This window comes from Priapulus caudatus, unplaced genomic scaffold, assembly GCF_000485595.1.
Source record: "Priapulus caudatus unplaced genomic scaffold, Priapulus_caudatus-5.0.1 Scaffold92, whole genome shotgun sequence".
Lineage (NCBI taxonomy): Eukaryota > Metazoa > Priapulida > Priapulimorpha > Priapulimorphida > Priapulidae > Priapulus > Priapulus caudatus.
In genome coordinates this window covers 174,188-193,602 of record NW_014577153.1, presented here as the reverse complement: position 1 = coordinate 193,602, position 19,415 = coordinate 174,188, and the positions used below count along the sequence as shown (strand labels likewise).

General features: G+C 41.9%; 1 protein-coding gene across 6 annotated transcripts in view; it reads left to right on the top strand.

Moving 5' to 3' along the window:
* The window catches only part of LOC106804908 (WD repeat domain phosphoinositide-interacting protein 2-like), a gene marked incomplete at its 5' end in the record, with an annotated part of 57,017 nt that overhangs the window by 11,901 nt on the left and 25,701 nt on the right, over nucleotides 1-19,415 (top strand). For 2 of the 6 annotated variants that reach the window (XM_014806306.1, XM_014806310.1), the window contains 9 exon segments: nucleotides 2,590-2,670; nucleotides 3,045-3,141; nucleotides 3,779-3,876; nucleotides 5,945-6,037; nucleotides 7,289-7,359; nucleotides 9,077-9,184; nucleotides 12,391-12,555; nucleotides 12,891-12,998; nucleotides 14,578-14,729. In XM_014806306.1, the coding sequence (XP_014661792.1) occupies nucleotides 2,590-2,670; nucleotides 3,045-3,141; nucleotides 3,779-3,876; nucleotides 5,945-6,037; nucleotides 7,289-7,359; nucleotides 9,077-9,184; nucleotides 12,391-12,555; nucleotides 12,891-12,998; nucleotides 14,578-14,729 (973 nt within the window). 6 annotated transcript variants of the gene reach the window in all.

The following is a 19,415-nucleotide window of genomic DNA, read 5'->3' as shown; positions in this document are numbered from 1 at the left end:
GGCAAAAAAACTCCTGCTGCTGCTTTTCTAAATAAAATTGCTGTAAAACCTCTAAATTATAACGATAATAGAATAAAGTAAATATATATGGCAGCATAATTAAACGACGTCTGGATCTGACCGTTTACTTTCATCTTTTTTTGTTAGAGGGTTTCGTGCCCCACTGTTTCTGACAGGCGGTGCGATTTACGCTGGGGACAGTCACTTCATGCTAGCAATATGGTTTCTAAAATTTTAGACGGTAATGGCGATGTCACTGCCGATGGAAACGGCTGTGATTGGCCCATTTGTAACAGTGTCGGCCGCCGAAAGTCGCGGAAAACTAGAAACTTTCTCAAATATTTTTGTCGCGAGGTCGTCGCCCGGCGCACGTCGCTTCATGTGGCAATGGCTCATAGGAAACAATTCGTTTCTAACTTTTCTGAAAAGTCGCTTGTCGTTACGGTCGTCGTTGTCGCTGCATGTGTCTGGCTTTTACGTGTGATGTAAAGAAAAGAAATGCAAGTCTATTCTCTCAATAGAGACTCTACATAACACTCAGAAATCCAATACAACACCTTATCAATTTTCATCAAATTTTCACAGAGCTATTTCCAGTGTTTGTAAATAACTCAGTCCTTCTCTTTGCACAAACCTCACGTCGCAAGTGTGAGATATTTTGCTTAGCAATATCTCCAGATTGCGAATAGTATAATATAGGAAAACACGATTTCCCCGCAACTGCAGGTGAATCTACGGTAGCATAAGAGCTACTTGATAAACTTTAATTGAAGTTCCTATAACATAAATTGTCAGGTTAATATGGCGGGAAAATGCTCATATTATAACACAAAGCCTTGTACACCTCGCTTTGTTATTATTTACTCCTAAAGTAGTATTGTGATTATGTACATATAATTATTAGCTCACCTTGACATCATCAATAGCTGAGGCATGCTCAGGGTCGTTGTCCGTCCGTACGTCCGGCCGTGCGCGTCAAGCGATATATTCATGGAACCGTTATGACCCACATGTTTGAAATTGGGTATAGTTGCTTACTGCTTATGGCGCCCATCATTAAACGTCCTACTTTTGAAGACGCAGTCGACGATACTTTCGTGAGCCACGGCAAATTTTTTGGCAAAATGAGAATCTGCCATTAGCTCAGGTTCAGGTTCCACGGATTTTGCTCATTTTTAGTATGTAAATGAATAAGGGCTAGGGTTTTGATATTTAAAAACAAATTATGCAAATAGGTAAGGGTTTGGCAATATATAGCATATATATAACACAAACAGTCTGTGGTGCACACTCGTCTGTCGTTTACAAGATTTCATGACAGATATTTGTCTCGCCTAGTTGGCCGGAAAAGTTGGTTGTAAAACTTCTGCTCCAAAAACCATTACATGATGAGAAATGGCGTCGTGGAATAAAACTGTCCAACCCCGAAAGGGAAAACGGACATTAAAAAGAAAATTTTATATTATATATGAACCAGTACAGCATATATACACATCTGACATTCAACCTTTTCCGTATGGCCTAGCCACAGCTGCAATCAGTCCAGCACCAGTACATTTGTCGCAAATTGTTCCAGATAATTCTTTCAGTTGCGTTTCCTTGTTCCCGTCGAATGGTTCCGAATCCGGCGATGTTAGACATCTCACTTTTACTTTACTTGTATCCGTTTGTTCAGGGTGTATGAGAACAAAAATGTTCTCAATTTTTAGTTCACTATCGATCGTCCTAATTTGCTTGATGCCGTGGACACACGCGTCCAATTACAACGCAACCACTACGGAGGTCGCCATTGTTGTTGTTGTTGTGCTTTTAGATTCGAGCACCTTATCCATAGATATCATATAACATCTGTGTTTATATGATATCTATATGGCCCTATCGTTTTCACGGGAATTACTACCGGAATCGGTGCGCGGCACAGCAGTGCATAATGAATCAATGCATTCACCGATCGATATCACGTTGGAATTGAAATTTTTTTAAATATTTTTTTTTTTGCCGATCACAATAAAAAGTATCGACTCGGCGGTTTAAAATGGACTCGGTCGGGTTAGTGGAAACAAACGTCTTTTTTTAGGCCTTGGAGGGTTTCTAGGCATGGCTGTTTGGGCTCATGATTAGAACTTGTTCTGTCTTTTAAAATTCACTGGTCACACATGCCTTAGCCCTAGTATATTATAATTTAAATGAGCAACAGTTCCAGCCGGAATCATGGTTAATTTGACGGAATCAAAGCGTGCATCCTGCCTCACACAGTTGCTTACTGCGTGTCCATACTACACTAGAGTGTACTTAAACTTGTAGGATTACTAAATTATGTGTGAAATAGCCACTGGGACTGGGTTTACTGAGGGCATCTGCACTGTTCTGCCCACGTAGATTTGATTAGCATATTGTTCAATTCTGCATAAAGTTTGCGATGAACATATGAAACTATGTAGAATATTCTGACGAGCATACTCTGGTAACAGGTCGAGAATCTGCCACAAATAATCAATCGTCTACGGGCAGAGACTAGTATCCATTAACCTGTTAATGATCTTTAAAAACCAGATTTTGCTCATCGTACGTTTGCCTGTGTGACTCCAGGTGTGCCACTTCAAGAAGGGAACAGAGATATGCAATTACAGTTATTCGAACACCATATTGGCTGTGAGGCTGAACAGAGCGGTAAGTAGTAGCGTGGCTGGTTCTATGAGCAGATGATGGTGGCAGCTTCGACTGACCCAAGATCCTTTAATTCACTTTGCCTAAGTGGTCCTGCCATTCATTTAATTGTTACTCTGCCAGTTGCCTCACATAACTAGCACCCACTACCCTTCAAGTTTTCTTTACTAGCTGCCCCACATAACCGGGTCCCCTACCCTTCACATTGCCCCCACGTAACCAGGGTCCCCTACTCTTCACATTACTCTGTGAGCTCCCTCACATAACCAGGGCCCCCTCTCCATCGTGTTACTCTGCTATAACCAGGACCCTTGCATGTTATATTTGCAACTTGTGTGTCACTTTTAACGTCGATCGCTGCGGTGTTTTTTTCTCAGCGGCTCGTCGTTTGTCTGGAGGAGAGTCTCTACATTCACAATATACGTGACATGAAGGTGCTGCACACGATACGCGACACTCCGCCAAACCCAAGCGGTAGGTTGCAATTCGTGGTCACAGGTCGTAGTCTGTGCGCCACACAAACAAGCATTAAAATCGCACCACGTCGGTGTAGGTATGAGACACATTTTCGATCGTATTTTTAATTATGCTGAGTGCAGAATTTTACGGTTCAGTATTCACTAGGAATTTTCCTGTCTATGTTTTACAACCTGTTGTCAATCATATTTGTTTGTGGTTTTGCGGTACACTGCTATATGCAATTGCAAGGTAGATTAAATTACGCGTGTATTGTACAAAAAACGTGCTGAGTGCAAGTAGGCTAAGGACAGTGGCAAAATCCATCCCATGGTTATCTGGGTGCAAGCCAATGCCCATGTACAATTTTAATTGTGTCAATGAGTCAAGTTCTGTCATCCCCCACACTAGCAAATACATATTTTGGAACTATGATGTAATTAACAATGTAAACATACTAGCAAATGCTTGTTGTGTCAGATCCTATCACACCTTACCCAGTAAACATCTTAATATAATACCACCGTACGCTATGCCAATCGTAATTCCTCCACCCACACTCTCATCCATGCCAAAGCCCACATGTCCCAGCTGCTTCGCTTTCATATGTTGTTGTGACAGTTTGTCGTAATTCAGTGTCTGGATGCATTTTCAGGCCTCTGTGCACTGTCGATTAACAGTGACAACAGTTACTTGGCGTATCCTGGTAGCAGCACCATTGGCGAAGTGCAAATATTTGATGCGTTAAATCTGGTATGTGGACAACGACGGTTTATGTATTTAGTTTATGACCTTTTATTGTATGTACGTAGAAGCAAGAAGCCTGAACGTGATGAAATGTGCAGAATGTGGGGTTTTCATCAAAGTCACCAGATTTTTAGCTCATCGGACGTAGTCAGATGCAGCTTGTAGAATCGCATGATTGTCCGTGCGTGCGTGCGTGCGTGCGTCAACAGTTGGGCACAAATCTTAACCGCTCGACGTACGGTCACGATATTTGGGACGTCAGGGGGGATTGTGAAAAGGACTCGGGATGACAAATTTGGGGGTCAAGGGTCAAAGGTCAAGATGTGTAAACGGAGGGGGAATATTTCCCCCTTAACTTAAAGTATAGGAGGAAATACGCAATTATGGCACAAATCTTAACGGCTCGACCTATGCTCGTAATTCGGTGTATAGTGTGATGGGCAGGAAACCTATCACCAGTGCGAAATTGGAGGTCGCAGGTCAAAGGGCAGTGGGGGAAAGGTCAGATATCAGACATTTTCTGAGGACATGGCCTAATGGACAGAGTGAAAAACTTTTTTGTTTCAGCGCTGACCTACCATTTTTATCACTTTATTGAAAGGACCATGAAATGTGCTTTCCACTGACGTGCGAAGAGTAAGTGTCTGATAACCTTTTGACCCTCAAGAGGAGGGTTAAACATGGATTCCTGAACTGCCTCAATGATGTCACAGTGTTCTCATATTCATGGCACATCCATAATCTAGAAAGCCAATATGTCTGGATAGCCCAACAGCACAGGATTACGGCTCAAAGGTCCTTGGATCGAATCCCATCAAATTTTTTATTATTTACCTGTTTTCTGTATTTTTCTATCTTTATCCATTTAACTATTTTTTTCCAATTAACGCAAATATTTACATGATTTATTTACAACAATTTAATAACAACAAATAATTTTTACAACAATTAAATTAATTTTTATTTTTAATAGGGTTAGGGTTAAGGTTAGGGTCACAATGCACCATAAAACAGGAGTTTCAGGCACGCGATTTGTATCAACCAATGGGATTTGGGAGGTATACAGAATGCAGAAGGTTGCTGAAATGATGTGTACGCAACTGCGTATCTGCATATCTGCGCCTAACTATGGTGTTACTACGCACGACTTAAATGTTACGTTTATAACCGTAGCAACAGACCTCAGATGAGCCCAGACGCTCTGCGGCTCTTGTTTAATATAAGGACTTGGTGATATGTAGATATTGTTTGGGTGACCAAGTTTATATGGCTTAGTAAAAATTCTTAAAGTGGATAAACCTCGCAACAAAAAGCCTATATACACCTACTGTGAGCATACTTGCAGTGTGCAAACATCACGAAATGTTCTCATTGAGCCAGAAATGTGCTCTGAAGATGACTATTTTGAATTACCCCGTCGGACGCGATTTGGGCGAAAATACAAATAAATTATGTTGAGTGAAGTGTCAGAGGACGCTAAATAGTAGCCCTACGCCAGAGAAAATAGTTCCTGGAACGAAAACACTGTATTTGTTTCCTGATTGCATAATATGTAATGTAGATAAACATGTGATTTAAACAAATTTCACAATTTCGTACCGAGTAAACATCGAACAATAAAGTATAACACGTGTTATCACAGAAAAGAACTGTTAATGCAGCATAACGTTCAGTCGGCTGTGTACCGGATGTGTCAACACTGTAAACATCCTGTGGTGCTACTTTCGTAACTTTCGTTTAGATTTTATGAAGAAATGTTTTGAAAGTAGCAACACAAATAAGTTGTAGTGAATTTTTGCAACATAGGCGAGCTCACAGTATGTATCTAGCTGTAAGGTTATCCACTTTAACTATCAGGGTATCTTATGTCATGAATAGCAGTCTGTGCACGTGGGCATAATACCTCTCGTAGCTGTGTTGCAATTTACTGATGTGTTTGCTGTAACTGTGGTATGTGGCGAGTGGTTTGTGTCACTAAATGATTGGAAAGTATCTATGACACAGTTAAAATGTTAGAACACAATGCTGTACAGTGTTGCAGTGTAGTGCAAGGGATGACATTGTCTCATTGCAGAGGGCAGTGACAATGGTTCCAGCACACGACAACCCACTTGCGGCCATCTCATTTAACGCACAGGGTACCAAGGTGGCATCTGCGTCAGACAAGGTAAGATCCTTTAATTTTTAACAAATAAGGACTCGTTTGATATCAACTGCTGAAAAACAAAGGTGGAAGATTTTGGCAGTATCTAATTTCACCCAGTTTGTCGGTGAAACAATCACATAAATTTGGTCATCCCCTACTGATCGACCTAATATCACATTGAGCTAAAAGTGTTGTACGTTTTTAAAATAACTTCATAACGACTTATTTTTAAATGACACTTTTAGACTACTTTTAAGTGCTCACTGTGTAATGTGTGCATGCAGAATGCTGAATGCGTAATCTCACCTCCCACCTTGCCAGGCATTGACTCTGTGCTCATAATTGCTGCCATTTAGGCTAAATGCTGCAAGTGCATAGCATTATTGACCACACCTGGTGTCATATGAGGAGACTTTCCTAAGCAAAATATTATCAAAGACAGCAACTCCGTCCTCGTAAAGGAGCGAGAAATGATCCCAGATTTAATCTAAAAATGCACCATTGTGCGCATACTCACTAGTGACCTCCCCTAGGGTCACTACAGTAGAGGTTGAAATGAGATTTGTTGACCATGCAGCTCCACACAAAAAGTGCCACATAAAAAGCCACTGTTCTGCAACTTCACTAGTAATTGTTAGTAAAAATAAATGACCCAATGGTGCTCACACCATGATTTATATTCCAACTTGCAGTGATAACTTCCAGTTCCAATGTTGCCAAGTCAACATTTTGAATGTCATTAGATTCAGCTGTTTCACTCCCAAAACTGCACCCAGACAGCCGACTTGGTTGATGAGTGTTGGTGCGCAGATCTTTATGAAATTTCCTGCGTCATCCTGACTCATTTACGTTGCCTAACTTTCAAGCCACCTTAGTAGACTCACATGAAAAATGCTGTTTGAAAAAAAATCTAAAGTTTGGCTGGCTGAAATATGAGAGGATGAGTCATTATTACTTGAAGACTCATACTAGTTAGACTGTCTCAATAGTGTTTATTTCAAAATGAAAGGCAGGCAGCATTAAATTTGTGCTTTGTAAAGTTGATAGCAGTTACAGTGTTACTTTAAATAAAGTTATATTTAAGTTTTAACAATAACATGAAGGCAACATATTATCATAAAACTAGTCAAATTTCAAAATCGAGAGTATGTTTCTGATTTTGCAAGTAGACTTTTAACATACACGCAAAGAAATGCAAGTTGTTTCAAAAGTTAAATTCTAACTCTGGTTTACAGAATTTCACATATTTTATTTTTCTATTGCATTCTGTAGGGCACAGTAATAAGAGTTTTCTCCGTGCCAGATGGTCAAAAGCTGTTCGAGTTTCGGAGAGGAGTTAAGAGGTAAGACATGGATGCCACTCGTTTACCTACCCGTTTTGCTCTCTCCTTGGCCTGGCAGTGACCTCACTCTTCCCTTCCGCCCCTCTGCTAGCACAATATGACTCGGTATTGCTCCGCCCATTCGTCCTTTTTGCTCATCTTCTTATGTTGGCTGCCAATCATTGCTCCATTCTTTCTGCACCACTCTTTTCTGCCGTTTTTGCAAACCATACATGATGCCGTGAACATGGCTATACAATGAGCTTGAAAGACAGATATATACCAGCTGTTGCAGCAATGTTGCCATTTAATAATTTTTTGAAAAGGACCTAGGTGTTGCCTACGCTGATGTCTTAATGGATCTACTTTCATGATTGCAAATGGTGTCGGATAGTTCTTCTATCACCTTTTCATTTAGAATGCTATTTAAATCACCATTTTAATCTTGCAAATACTTTCATTAATTTTAAAAACATCTATCATGGTAAACCAACATTTAAAGGGATGCTAGACTAGGATTTTACTGCATACAACTGTACTTACTGTATAACAAATCCTCTATACCCACACGTACTTGTTACCAGATACCTAATTTAATTGTTATAATTAATTATACATCAACGCTACGAAATTTGAACGGCGCCATTGACACCCGCGACCGTGCTGTCATCCTGAAAAAGTTGTGCATTTTACCAATATATTTTGCACGTTACAGACCGAGGGTTAATCACAAAGGTGCAATTATATTTATACCTAAATGCTATTTAACGGAACGATGTTCATTTTAGGACAAATTTATCCATAATATAACTGAAACTATATGTCGTTCATAAGATATTACAATCATTTTGCTTTTAAATTAATAAATAAGAAACACCCTCTGTCTGTAGCCCTTGGCTGAAAAGTCGTTTTGCACAACTTTTCAGATCGTGCGCTTTGAGTGGCGCCACCGTCGTTGTAGTCGTATCAAACTGTAGTCGTTAGTTTTAAAATAAAAAATAAAAAATTTCTAATGGTGATTGAACCATGAAACTTTTTATGTAGCGTAATTTTAACATAAATTAACTGAAAATAATCCTAGAACCTAGAGTAAAGGATCCCTTTAACTGTTGGTATCTGCTGCGGCATTAGGACAACATTGAATTGTAATATATACAACTCTAAATTGACCATAGCATTTATTTCTAGCAAGTAAAATGCTACAATTTTTATTAAAAATGCTAAACTGCATATTCTAAATGCATTATTCTAGTCAATAATGTGGAATGTCTACATATACAACTAATTTAACTTGAAACTATATTGAGCATGTTCCTACATAATAACCAGTTATCAGAAACAGTGTTACTCATGCTAACTTACGAAACCTTTTTCTGGCATCCCAGCGGTGCTTTTCAAATATTTGGAAGTGGTGTTATTGTTGTAACAGCTGGTATAGCAATCTTTTCTGTTCGTTGTATATAAATTGTTTGTGGTAATGTTATATAATTAAATCTGTCATGTCTCACACTAGTGACTAGATTAGCGTAAAGCTTTGCTTTCGATTTCGAAGAATGTTTCCACGAACGAACACACCTATTCTATTTTTGGCGGTGGTTCAGTAAATAATTATTCACCTGGGTTGTGTTTGTGATATTCAAATAAATCATATATCGAATATTTTTGACGAAATAACTCTGATGAATGCCAATGTTATGAGAGATGTTATAGGAGTATTTGTAACATGTTCTGATTGCAGGTGTGCTGCCATTAGCTCACTCGCATTCAGCTCTGACTCCATGTTTCTCGGAGTGTCAAGTAACACAGAAACTGTGCACATATTCCGACTAGAGGGACCCAAGGAGAAGTGAGTCAGAAACAGTGTTACAGCACGTGATGTGTACTATGTTTTCACATATATCGTCATCGTCAGTCATGGGTGATGATCAATTCATGAACCGTTTAGTTCCCGTGGGCTGCACACGTGAAGTCAAGTTTGCATGCAAATATTTTGCAGCTGGAGTCCTAGAGTGTAGATTGTAGATTTATATGTTATTGGGTTCCTAAGATATATCGGTGATTAACAGCCTAGTATGTCCTGCATCTTGTGTGTTCTTAGCGTTCTTGTGATACAGTCAAGTGTGCACACATGACGGTAGTTTGAAAGCAGTAATTTTCGTCTTAAAGCAGTCTTTCTTTTCAGGTATTAAGATTTTTCACATAGAATGGGGGAAAATTGCATTATTCTTTCATGCCATTCTCTCAGAGTATCGGTATACTCCCAGCCCACACTAGTACTAGTACTAGCATTAATTAAACTGATGTAACTTTTTTTAATGATTTTATTTGTACAAAAATACGTTGTCCTATGGCAGATTATTGGTGCCTAGAACGCAGTAAGTACGTGCGGAAATGCATATAATTCCCAAACCATCTAATAAGCCAGTTGGTACTTACAGTCTGCGCATGCGCCAACTTTGCCACGAATTCGTCCGGGTTAGGTCATTTGTGAAAAACATTTCGTATTTCGACCGCACATTACACATACGCATGCATTTGTGTCGTTGTAATGCTACAGTCGTCGCGTGTGCACGTACACGGGCGTGCGTACGTGCGTGTGTGCGTGTGTAGGTACACGTGCGAGCGGGCGTTCGTGTGCACGTACGCGTGCGCGCGTGTGCAGGTACATGTGCGTTCGTGTGTGCGTGCGTGCGTGTGTGCGTGCGTGTGCACGTACACGTGTGTGCGTGTGCACGTAGCCACGTACACGTGCGTGCGTGTGCAAGTACACGTGCGTGCGTGCGTGCGCGTGCGTGCGTGGGATTGCACGTACACGTGCGTGCGTGTGCAAGTACACGTGCGTGCGTGCGTGCGTGCGTGTGGACGTACGCGTGCGTGTGCAAGTACGCGTGCGTGCGTGCGTGCGTGCGTGCGTGTGCACGTACATGTGCGTGCGCGCGTGGGCACGGACACGTGCGTGCGTGCGTGTGCGCGTACACGTGCGTGTGTGCGTGCGTGCGTGCGTGTGCACGTACACGTGCGGGCGTGCGTGCGTGTGGATGTACACATACGCATGCATCTGTATCGTTGTAATGCTACAGTCTTCGCGTGTGCACGTACACGTGCGTGCGTGCGTGAGTGTGCACGTACACGTGCGCGCGTGCGTGTGCACGTACACGTGCGGGTGTGCGTTCGTGTGCACGTACGCGTGCGTGCGTGCGTGCGTGCATGTGCACATACACGTGCGTGTGTGCGTGCATATGCACATACACGTGCGTGCGTGCGTGCGCGTGCGTGTGCGTGCTTGCATATGTCTTAACATCATGCATACGTGACACGGAACTAGAGGTCACTCTCACTTTCGTTCTTTGTTATTTTTTTTCTTTCCCTTGCAATCTATGTCTATATGTCGCAATATGGAACTGTGCTTTCACAACACTACATATAGTAATTATATACATTGCTACACTACGGGGGTACGTAACAGTGCTTCTTAATCTTTATTCTTAGTAGTAGTCGTTAGCATTTGCCTCCTTACTGGCTCTGCCATGGTGCCACCTACCCCAACGTGGTTAAACTCGTAGACCACCAAGTATAGACAGTATATAACAGCAATCATATTGACAGTTTGCTAGCATGACTTTGAGAGAGGTGCATAGGTGTAGGGAAGGTTTTTGGATGTCACATGTTAAACGTCGGTCAATGATCGTAGACAGTGATGGTCGAAGGCGTCGTGTATAATATAGACGGCTTTATTCTAATATATATAATATGTTACGACATATACAGGGTGACCCAAAAAAAATGCAAAACACGTTTCAAGAGGGAATTTAATTGCCGCACCTATCCAAACAAAGGACTCATTCTAAGATGGGTACAGAAGTTCAGGGTGCATGGGACTGTCAAGAACCTCAATGCCAAAGGGAATACTCTCCACACTCTCAGGGAGACAAAGGAAGTGCAAAGGACAGAGGAGAACATCACCTCAGTCAGGACCTCGGTGGCCGCAGTCAAGAAGTCGTTACGTTGGCGCAGCCAACAATTGGGCATTCCGAGGGAGTCTCTGAGGAGAATTATCTGGGTCAGCTTATGCTTAATTTCTATCCTGTATGGGTACGAATGCAGATCCTAAATCAAAATTCTCCTCAGAGACTCCCTCGGAATGCCCAATTGTTGGCTGCGCCAACGTAACGACTTCTTTGGACTGAGGCCAACCGAGGTCCTGACTGAGGTCATGTTCTCCTCTGTCCTTGCACTGTCTTTGTCTCCCTGAGTGTGTGGGCCAGCTATTCCCTTTGGCATTGAGGTTCTTGACAGTCCCATGCACCCTGAACTTCTGTACCCATCTTAGAATGAGTCCTTTGTTTGGATAGGTGCGGCAATTGAATTTCCTCTTGAAACGTGCTTGTACAGTTTTGAACGATTTGGTCGAAAAGTACGTTTCCACGGACCATGATTTCTGTCGAAGAGTCCAAGGCATCTTGAAAAACTCTTGATTCTAATCTGATTGGCAACTATTCACCTCGTTAAATCTGAAAAATGAAAGGGTTAACATCAATATCAAAAAAGTTATTAACACTTGTTTGGGTTGCATTTTTTGGGGGTCACCCTGCACGTAAGTGCCTCTTCTCCGTCTTCCCTACATCTCCTCCCTCCGCTTATATATGTCGGGCGCGGCATCTTATTGATCGGTGACGTAGCCCTGGACACTGACCACTCACAGGCTCGCTGGCCGTATGCGTTGGTCACCCGGTTCCTCCAGTCTAAAGCTGTTGTGACTGGTTTGGATTGATGACCAGCATGACTCGTGCCCTGTGGCGCAATCCTATATTGTGCAGTATTACACATCACTTTTCATTGCCACATGTGAGCATTTCTATGTAAGAAATGCAGTTCCTGACCACAGCCATCTCATATGGAACGTGTTTCATGCTTGGTTTGTTGTGATGTGGCGACAGTTGTGACGTTTCGCGTGATCCACGTGAACCATCCCAACTAAAGAGCTATCTCCTGTATGACCTCTGTTCGCACAGACGCTTGATCTCTGTGTGAGCGTGTGACGTATCTCTGCAGACCAGCCGAGGAACCGCAGGGCTGGATGGGGTACTTCAGTAAAGCACTGGCTGCCCCCGCCGCCTACCTGCCGTCGCAGGTCAGCGAGATGTTCCAGCAGGGGCGGGACTTTGCCACCGTCAGACTTAACTTCACCGGCGTGAAAAACATCTGTGCGCTCGCAGTGTGAGTGTTTTAGCAGCAACCTGTGTTGGGTAGCTGTCGATAAACTCAAGCAATCCACGGCACGATGACGAACACTCACCAGTGCTTGTCCGAGTGCATTTGCCCGTCGTCGCCGCGTCCTCCTGGACTCGGGTTTCCTATCAATATTGACTTCAATTCGCGTCTTTTTATCGTGTCACCAAAACACTATGGTCAGGAGTTGTGGCCTCTTAAAAAAATGTTAAATCATGTAAATGTATTTTACTCAAAATTACGCAACGTACACGTAACGTGTACAAACAATTTTATTCCTTTCAGGGTGAAATTATGTTTCAATTTTTTATTTTACATTCTAGTATACAGAAAGTGCCACGACTGCTGATAGCGTCCTTTGATGGATATTTGTATATATACAACATTGACCCGACAGAAGGAGGAGAGTGTACAATGCTCAAACAGCACAGGTGTGTTAACCTTCTTGTGCTCATTGTTAAAGGGATACTTTCCCCTAGAATTTTAGAGTATATTATGAGAGTAAATGCATAAATAATAGCATATACCTACAAATTTCTATAATCACGCATTAACGTTTGTCATAAAACAACAGTGAATTTCAAAATCTTTTATTTTGACCGCTGACATGACACTGCGCTGCCACCCTGCGCTGCCACCCTGACATGAGGCTGCCACCCTGAAAAAGTTGCACATTTGCCAATTTATTTCACACGTTACAGACCAAGGGCAAATCACAAAAGTGTAATTGTAATGTTACACCATAGACGATGAGAATTGATCATAAGTTTTAATTTGCATTAGCTGCCACTAGATGGTGCGCATTGTTTTTGGCGCGGATTCTGTTCACAAAGAGAGAACAGTGTTGAGGTTTGCGCTCTGGCGCTCGTCTTCTAGGCAAGAATTAAGAAGAACTAGGTCCCCCCATAGAGTGAGTTGTTTTATACCGTTTTATAGTTAATCGTAGAATTGTTTAACATCATCATAAGTCGTGGCTTTATAGACTTTGTAGACTTCGTAGGCTTGTTAGAATATGCGTGTAACGGTGTATATTTGTGTATGCAGTGAGTGTAGGATTCGTCTTATTGCGATATGTTTACCTAAAATTTACATAGCGTGAACCTCGATCAGATACATATAAGCCAGAATACCAATAGCACAAGTGTGTAATCATGAATCAATGAGAACTTCAATATGAATCAAGATTTTATTCGCAATTGAACAATTATATAACGGTAATACTAATAGGGTAGAAAATTGTTTGTGACGATAGACAAGGAATCAGGATATATTTTGAACATGTGCATTATAGTGCATGTATCTCGTTTGTATTACAGTTTTCTACCTTTTCCGAGAGCGTGTTATAGCAATAAAGAAACTTTGCGTATAAGACAGCAAAGACAGAACTTTATATTTATACCTAACAGCTATATTTAACCGAACGATTTTTATTTTATTAAATATTTCTAATGAATATTGAACCATAAAACTTTGAGCATAATTTTAACCAATTTTTACTGAAAATATCCAAAGATCATAGAGTGATGTATCCCTTTAATGTAAACAGGAGTGATCTTATGTGTTGAGTGTTTTCTTTGCAATAACAAGGCAGGCAAGGAATCTACAGGCAGTTTTCATGTTGTGCCAGCCTCTGGCTAAATGATCATGTATGTGAACAATAAGAAATTCATACCTAATTTTATAACGTGTTTGATACTAACTTTGTATTAGTAAACAATTCGTAATTGATAGTCAGCGTGGTTCTGCTGTTAAGCTGGGTTTACACTACCGACTTGGCGAAAATAGAACGTTCTAATCTCCAAACTAGTTGCTATCGATCGTTGGTCGCGCAACATTTGCGTTTACACTACCGCTTGTCGGTTGTATAGTTGGGAAGTTGGTCCAATTCGCCAATTTGCCAACACAAAGTCGGTAGTGTAAATCCAGCTTTACAGTCACACAGTGTTTCATTTGATTAGTTAATAGAGCAACTATATGGAATTTTTTCTGTAAACCTCATTTTACTCTCAGACTCGATGGCAAAGCAGAAGGAGCTCAGAACACTCTACCAGCTAGCCCAGGCAACACAACACTGGGGCAGGTATCAGGTCCTATTGCCACGCCCAGTACCAGCTATGCAACAGCTGTGAAAAAGCACGATCCTCCCACACCAACACCACCTGGTGAGTCTTGTAAGCATTAAACTGGAGTACATATGCATTTTGTTGCATCACGAATGTAGAGCTAAACCCGAAAGCAATACTTTTCCGACGATGCGAAATTATGCAATTTCAATCCTGTTCTCCCATTGACGTCTCTTGTTTCAGGTGTCGGAGCTAACTTGACTTTGCCTTGGGGGGGGGGGGTGAATCAACGTGCAGCTTGTGTTCTTGGCAGTTGATTGTAGGCAGCTCACCATTGACTATGTGAACCAGCAACCCATCCCCACTAGCCACAGGCCTGTGTATGATAGAAGATGCATAGGCACGGGAATTATTTTGACCAGAAGAAGTAATACAGACAATAAAAATAAGCATTTTTAAACACATACATTGGTTATTTAATATGATAATATAATACTATTTTAGCATTGCAGTTACACCAAAAAGATTTGAATAAATAATTTAAAGTAGAAATAATCAAAGACGAAGTATAAATTTTGTGTTCAACTAAAAGAATATATTGTTTACAACTAATACAAGGTCGTAAACGGTACACGCTATCTTGAGAATGCCAGAACTCCCAACTCTCTTCAAAAGCCCTATATATATGCAAACTTCCCACCAATCACACACATCTCCAAACTCTTCCTAACCAACCACACACATCTTCCACCCTTCCTAACCAATCACACACGACTGCCAATCTCTTTGTCTCTGTTCCAACTACAACATATGGGGCGCACATGTATCCTTCTACCAAACTAGCTGCGTCCTATCCCCATTTCACAATGACTCGTTAATCTGCCCAACCTAAAACACGCTTAACCAATTCCATGTAACATGTGTGTCTAGATAGACTATTACTAAAACAACCCCTAGTCTAGCTCCGCTGACTAATTCATGCAACATTTGTAAAACATATATTACATTATCGCCCCCTTCCCCAAGACGATGACCCTATCATCGATTCAGCGTCCCGCTGATCTAAATTTCCTCTTTAACTACCTTCATACCACACCATATCTAACACACCCCACACGCACGCACGCACGCACACACGCACACACACACACTTGCTACCTCTTCCTGGCGAATTAAACAAAATTCCACGCACCGTTGACCATACTAATACAATATCCCTTTCACTGAACACAATCCCCCCTCCCCACATAATAATAAAAAACAATGTTTACAAGACTTCGCACTGACCACAATTAGTACAAAACTTATGGGTTACACTGCCCACCGACAAATCTCACTGACCACTCTTATATAATTTCAATACTTGACACGAATTTCCAAGTAAAACCATCTGCTCAAACAAGACAAATTTCCTGAAACCCTGAAAAGAGAGAAAAAACAACAACAACACAACAACTCAATAAAATACCAATACTACAATGAAATAAATACAATACATAAAATACAATACAATACAATTAGCCCGGCAGATTTGTGAATGAATTGCGATTTTTATGATACAAGCATGAGTTTTGGCACACTGTTAGAGCATGCCCTAAGGAAAATTTTTGGCTATAGGGCCATCGCATATTTGTCCCATGGCAACAATGGCGGCTATTTTCCAAGATGGCCACCATCCAAATCCATTATCCTTCATTTTCAGCTAATATCAGGAGTGTATAATAGGGAGGAGTGTGACAACAATAAACAAGGGAAATTCGTCATTTACTAGCCTTATAATACCTACGATTTACTACGCGTAACTCATCCAACTTGAGCTCAAATCGGACACAGTACATTCGCCCATCATCGTACCAAATCGTTTCCTCGTAGACACCCGCAATTCGAAGATACAACCTAAAACCTACGACACGATTCTCCAATCTTTGGCCATTAATCAACCGTAGAGCGCGCCTATGCTATGATTCAAACAAAAGGCCAGCTACTAACCACACCCCACGCGCTGCTGCTCACGGGCCGAGGCGCCTGTGGCTCGCAGGGAGATGAATCGATCATTCTGCTGATAGCGGCATGTTGGCGTGTGCTACTAGTCGTGGCTAGGGCATGCAAGCTGTATATTGCCGGCATTGGCCGCGTATGACATAAGGCATACATTGTAGTCGTTACCGGGTCAAAGTATCTCCGAGTGTTGCCGTTGATGACCTAACACCCGCATCTCGCCTCGCGTGAGCGCAAGCCGTGCGACAGTGTGGTTAGTAGCCTGCCTTTTGATTTGAATTATAGGGCGTGGCAATAGGCTTGGACATTTGATGTCGCGATAAGACATGGAAATCGCTTGACGAGACGTTTTAGGCTGTATCTCTGGATTGCGGGTGTCTACGATGGAACTGATTTCTCGTAAGATGATGGCGCCGAACAATGTACTGTGTCCGATTTGAGCTCAAGGTTTGCGATGCAGCTTTACGGCTGTGAGTACAATGTAGTATTATAAGCGTTTAGTAAATGACGAATTTGCCTTGTTTATTTTTGATGTCACACTCTCCCCTATTATACACTCCTGCCTAATATTCAATCATAGAAACATGATCTTGGTGTCTAAACCAACATTATCGGGGTCAAGGAACACAATTGCAATCACAATCATTCATCGGTCGGAGGCGCTAATCTTGAATTTCAAAATGGCCGCTATTCAAATCATTATCATTTAATATTTTTCAGCTAAATTATTACATAGAAACATGATCTTGGTGTCCTAAACCAACTTATCGGCGTTAAGCGAACACATTGCCAATCAAAATCATTATCGAGTCGCACGGCCGCCATCTTGGATTTCAAAATGGCCGCATTTCAAAATCCATTATCATTTAATATTTCAGAAATATTCAACATAGAAACATGATGTTTAATTGTGTCTAAACCAACTATATCGGAGGTCAAGGAACACATTGCAATCAAAATCATTATGGTCAGAGCGCGCATCTAGAATTTCAACAATGGCCGCCATTCAAATATCCATTATCCAATTTCAAATGTTACTTCAATTCAATTCAAATCACTTTATTTACACCTGAAAATTACATTCTTAAAGGTATTCATACTTGGTTCACAAAATTTAATTAAACAAAGCTGTAAATGAAAAATGCGTGAGTGTATGGGGAAATGCAGTAGGTACTATTTACAACACCGCTAGGCAACTACCTAACTACATAGACTATTATCTACGGATTCAAGGACATAAATAATAGCAAACCATCAACATATTTAATATTTGGCCGGAGTTATATACATGTTTCTCGAACCTGTAACATGTGAGAGTTTATAATGCAGTACTTCCAGTGTTTCCTTTAAAATACTTGTAGTTAGTTTATTTTATGATGCAGCACATAGTTCACGAGATTATGCCTGTATCTTGCCAAATCAATATCTGCATGTCCCAATTGTTGTTTGTTGTAGAAGTCCGCAGGAGCCGGTGAGCGCACAAATCCATGACAATCCTCCTATTATTAACCAAGTCAAGAGCCCTTCCATAGCGTATACTGGTTTTCAATGAATTGCCAATGTTAGTCTGAGAACACAGTCACCAAGAGGCCAAAGGGCAGTGCACTGAAGTGCTGCCTTGACACATTTGACGCACCTTCCTCTTGCCACCCCTTTTATGGCATCTTACAGTGGAGGACGTCGCGACAGGCCGTGTCGGTCGCTTTCTATGCGTTATCGGTGGTCAGTGAACTTTGCCCATCTACCTGTGTCCTTCTCTTTCCACCCCGTCACCTTGGAGATGGGATGTTCTGGCGGCTGCAACCATCATCTGTTCCCCAGCAGTGCCACCAGGCTTGGTAGCAGCCCTCTTTGTGTGTTAATCAGTGCCTGCTTGCTTGGTGGGGGAGTCCATCAATGTTCTACCTTGTCTGGTTCTCGTGAACAGCTGCATTGCGTAGCCTGATGGACTAATTCCTGGCTGTCTAAGTGCGGTCATAGAGCAAACCACGAATCGTTCCAGAGGCCACCATCCAGGTAGACGTGTCTTGATACGAGCGTCTAGTGAGGGTGGCAGCAAGACACCAGAAGGCTCTAGTGACGTCATCAAAGGTCTTCCATGTATCCCACGCCGTCTTCTCTTCCCCTGCCACCAAAGCTGATCTGTGCTCACAATCCAGTAAAGGCATGGAACATTGGTAAGGCCTATGCATCGATCCGGACCTAGTGCCTCGCTATCTCATGAGCTGCTAAATGTCCGAAAACTCTTCTCCAGCTCAAAGGCCAACCCACACGCTCAGTGATGTTGAGGCGTGGGCTGCTGTCATTCCAGTACTAGCACATCCTGTCAACTCGTGCGTATTGACACCTTGGTATACCCTTCCTCGCAGCATCTGCTAGGTGCAGTAGGATACGGGTATCAGGCCTCTTACATGTGTGGCATGATGCAAGACCTGATATATCTCGGGAGCTGCGTACAGAAGAAGTCAGCATGATTGTGTGATTATTTTGTTTGTCAGTGTCAAGGGCTATCACACTAGTTGCCAGGAAAGAGAACAGCTCAGCCTTGTTGTCGTCGATGCACAGAAACTCCGGCCAGTTTCCATCTCGGGACCACACACCATCCAGCGTCTCAGAGCTGCAGGGTTCTCTGTCAGGCCCACAGCACCACCGTCACCTTTCACAGAGGCATTGTTCTGGTCGTGGGCCTGGTCAATAGCAATAGCAGAGAAGCTACGTGTCGTCTTTTTCACAGCAAAGTTTCCTTTCAGAAACTAGCGGGTGGACATCAGCGAGTATTCTCTCTTT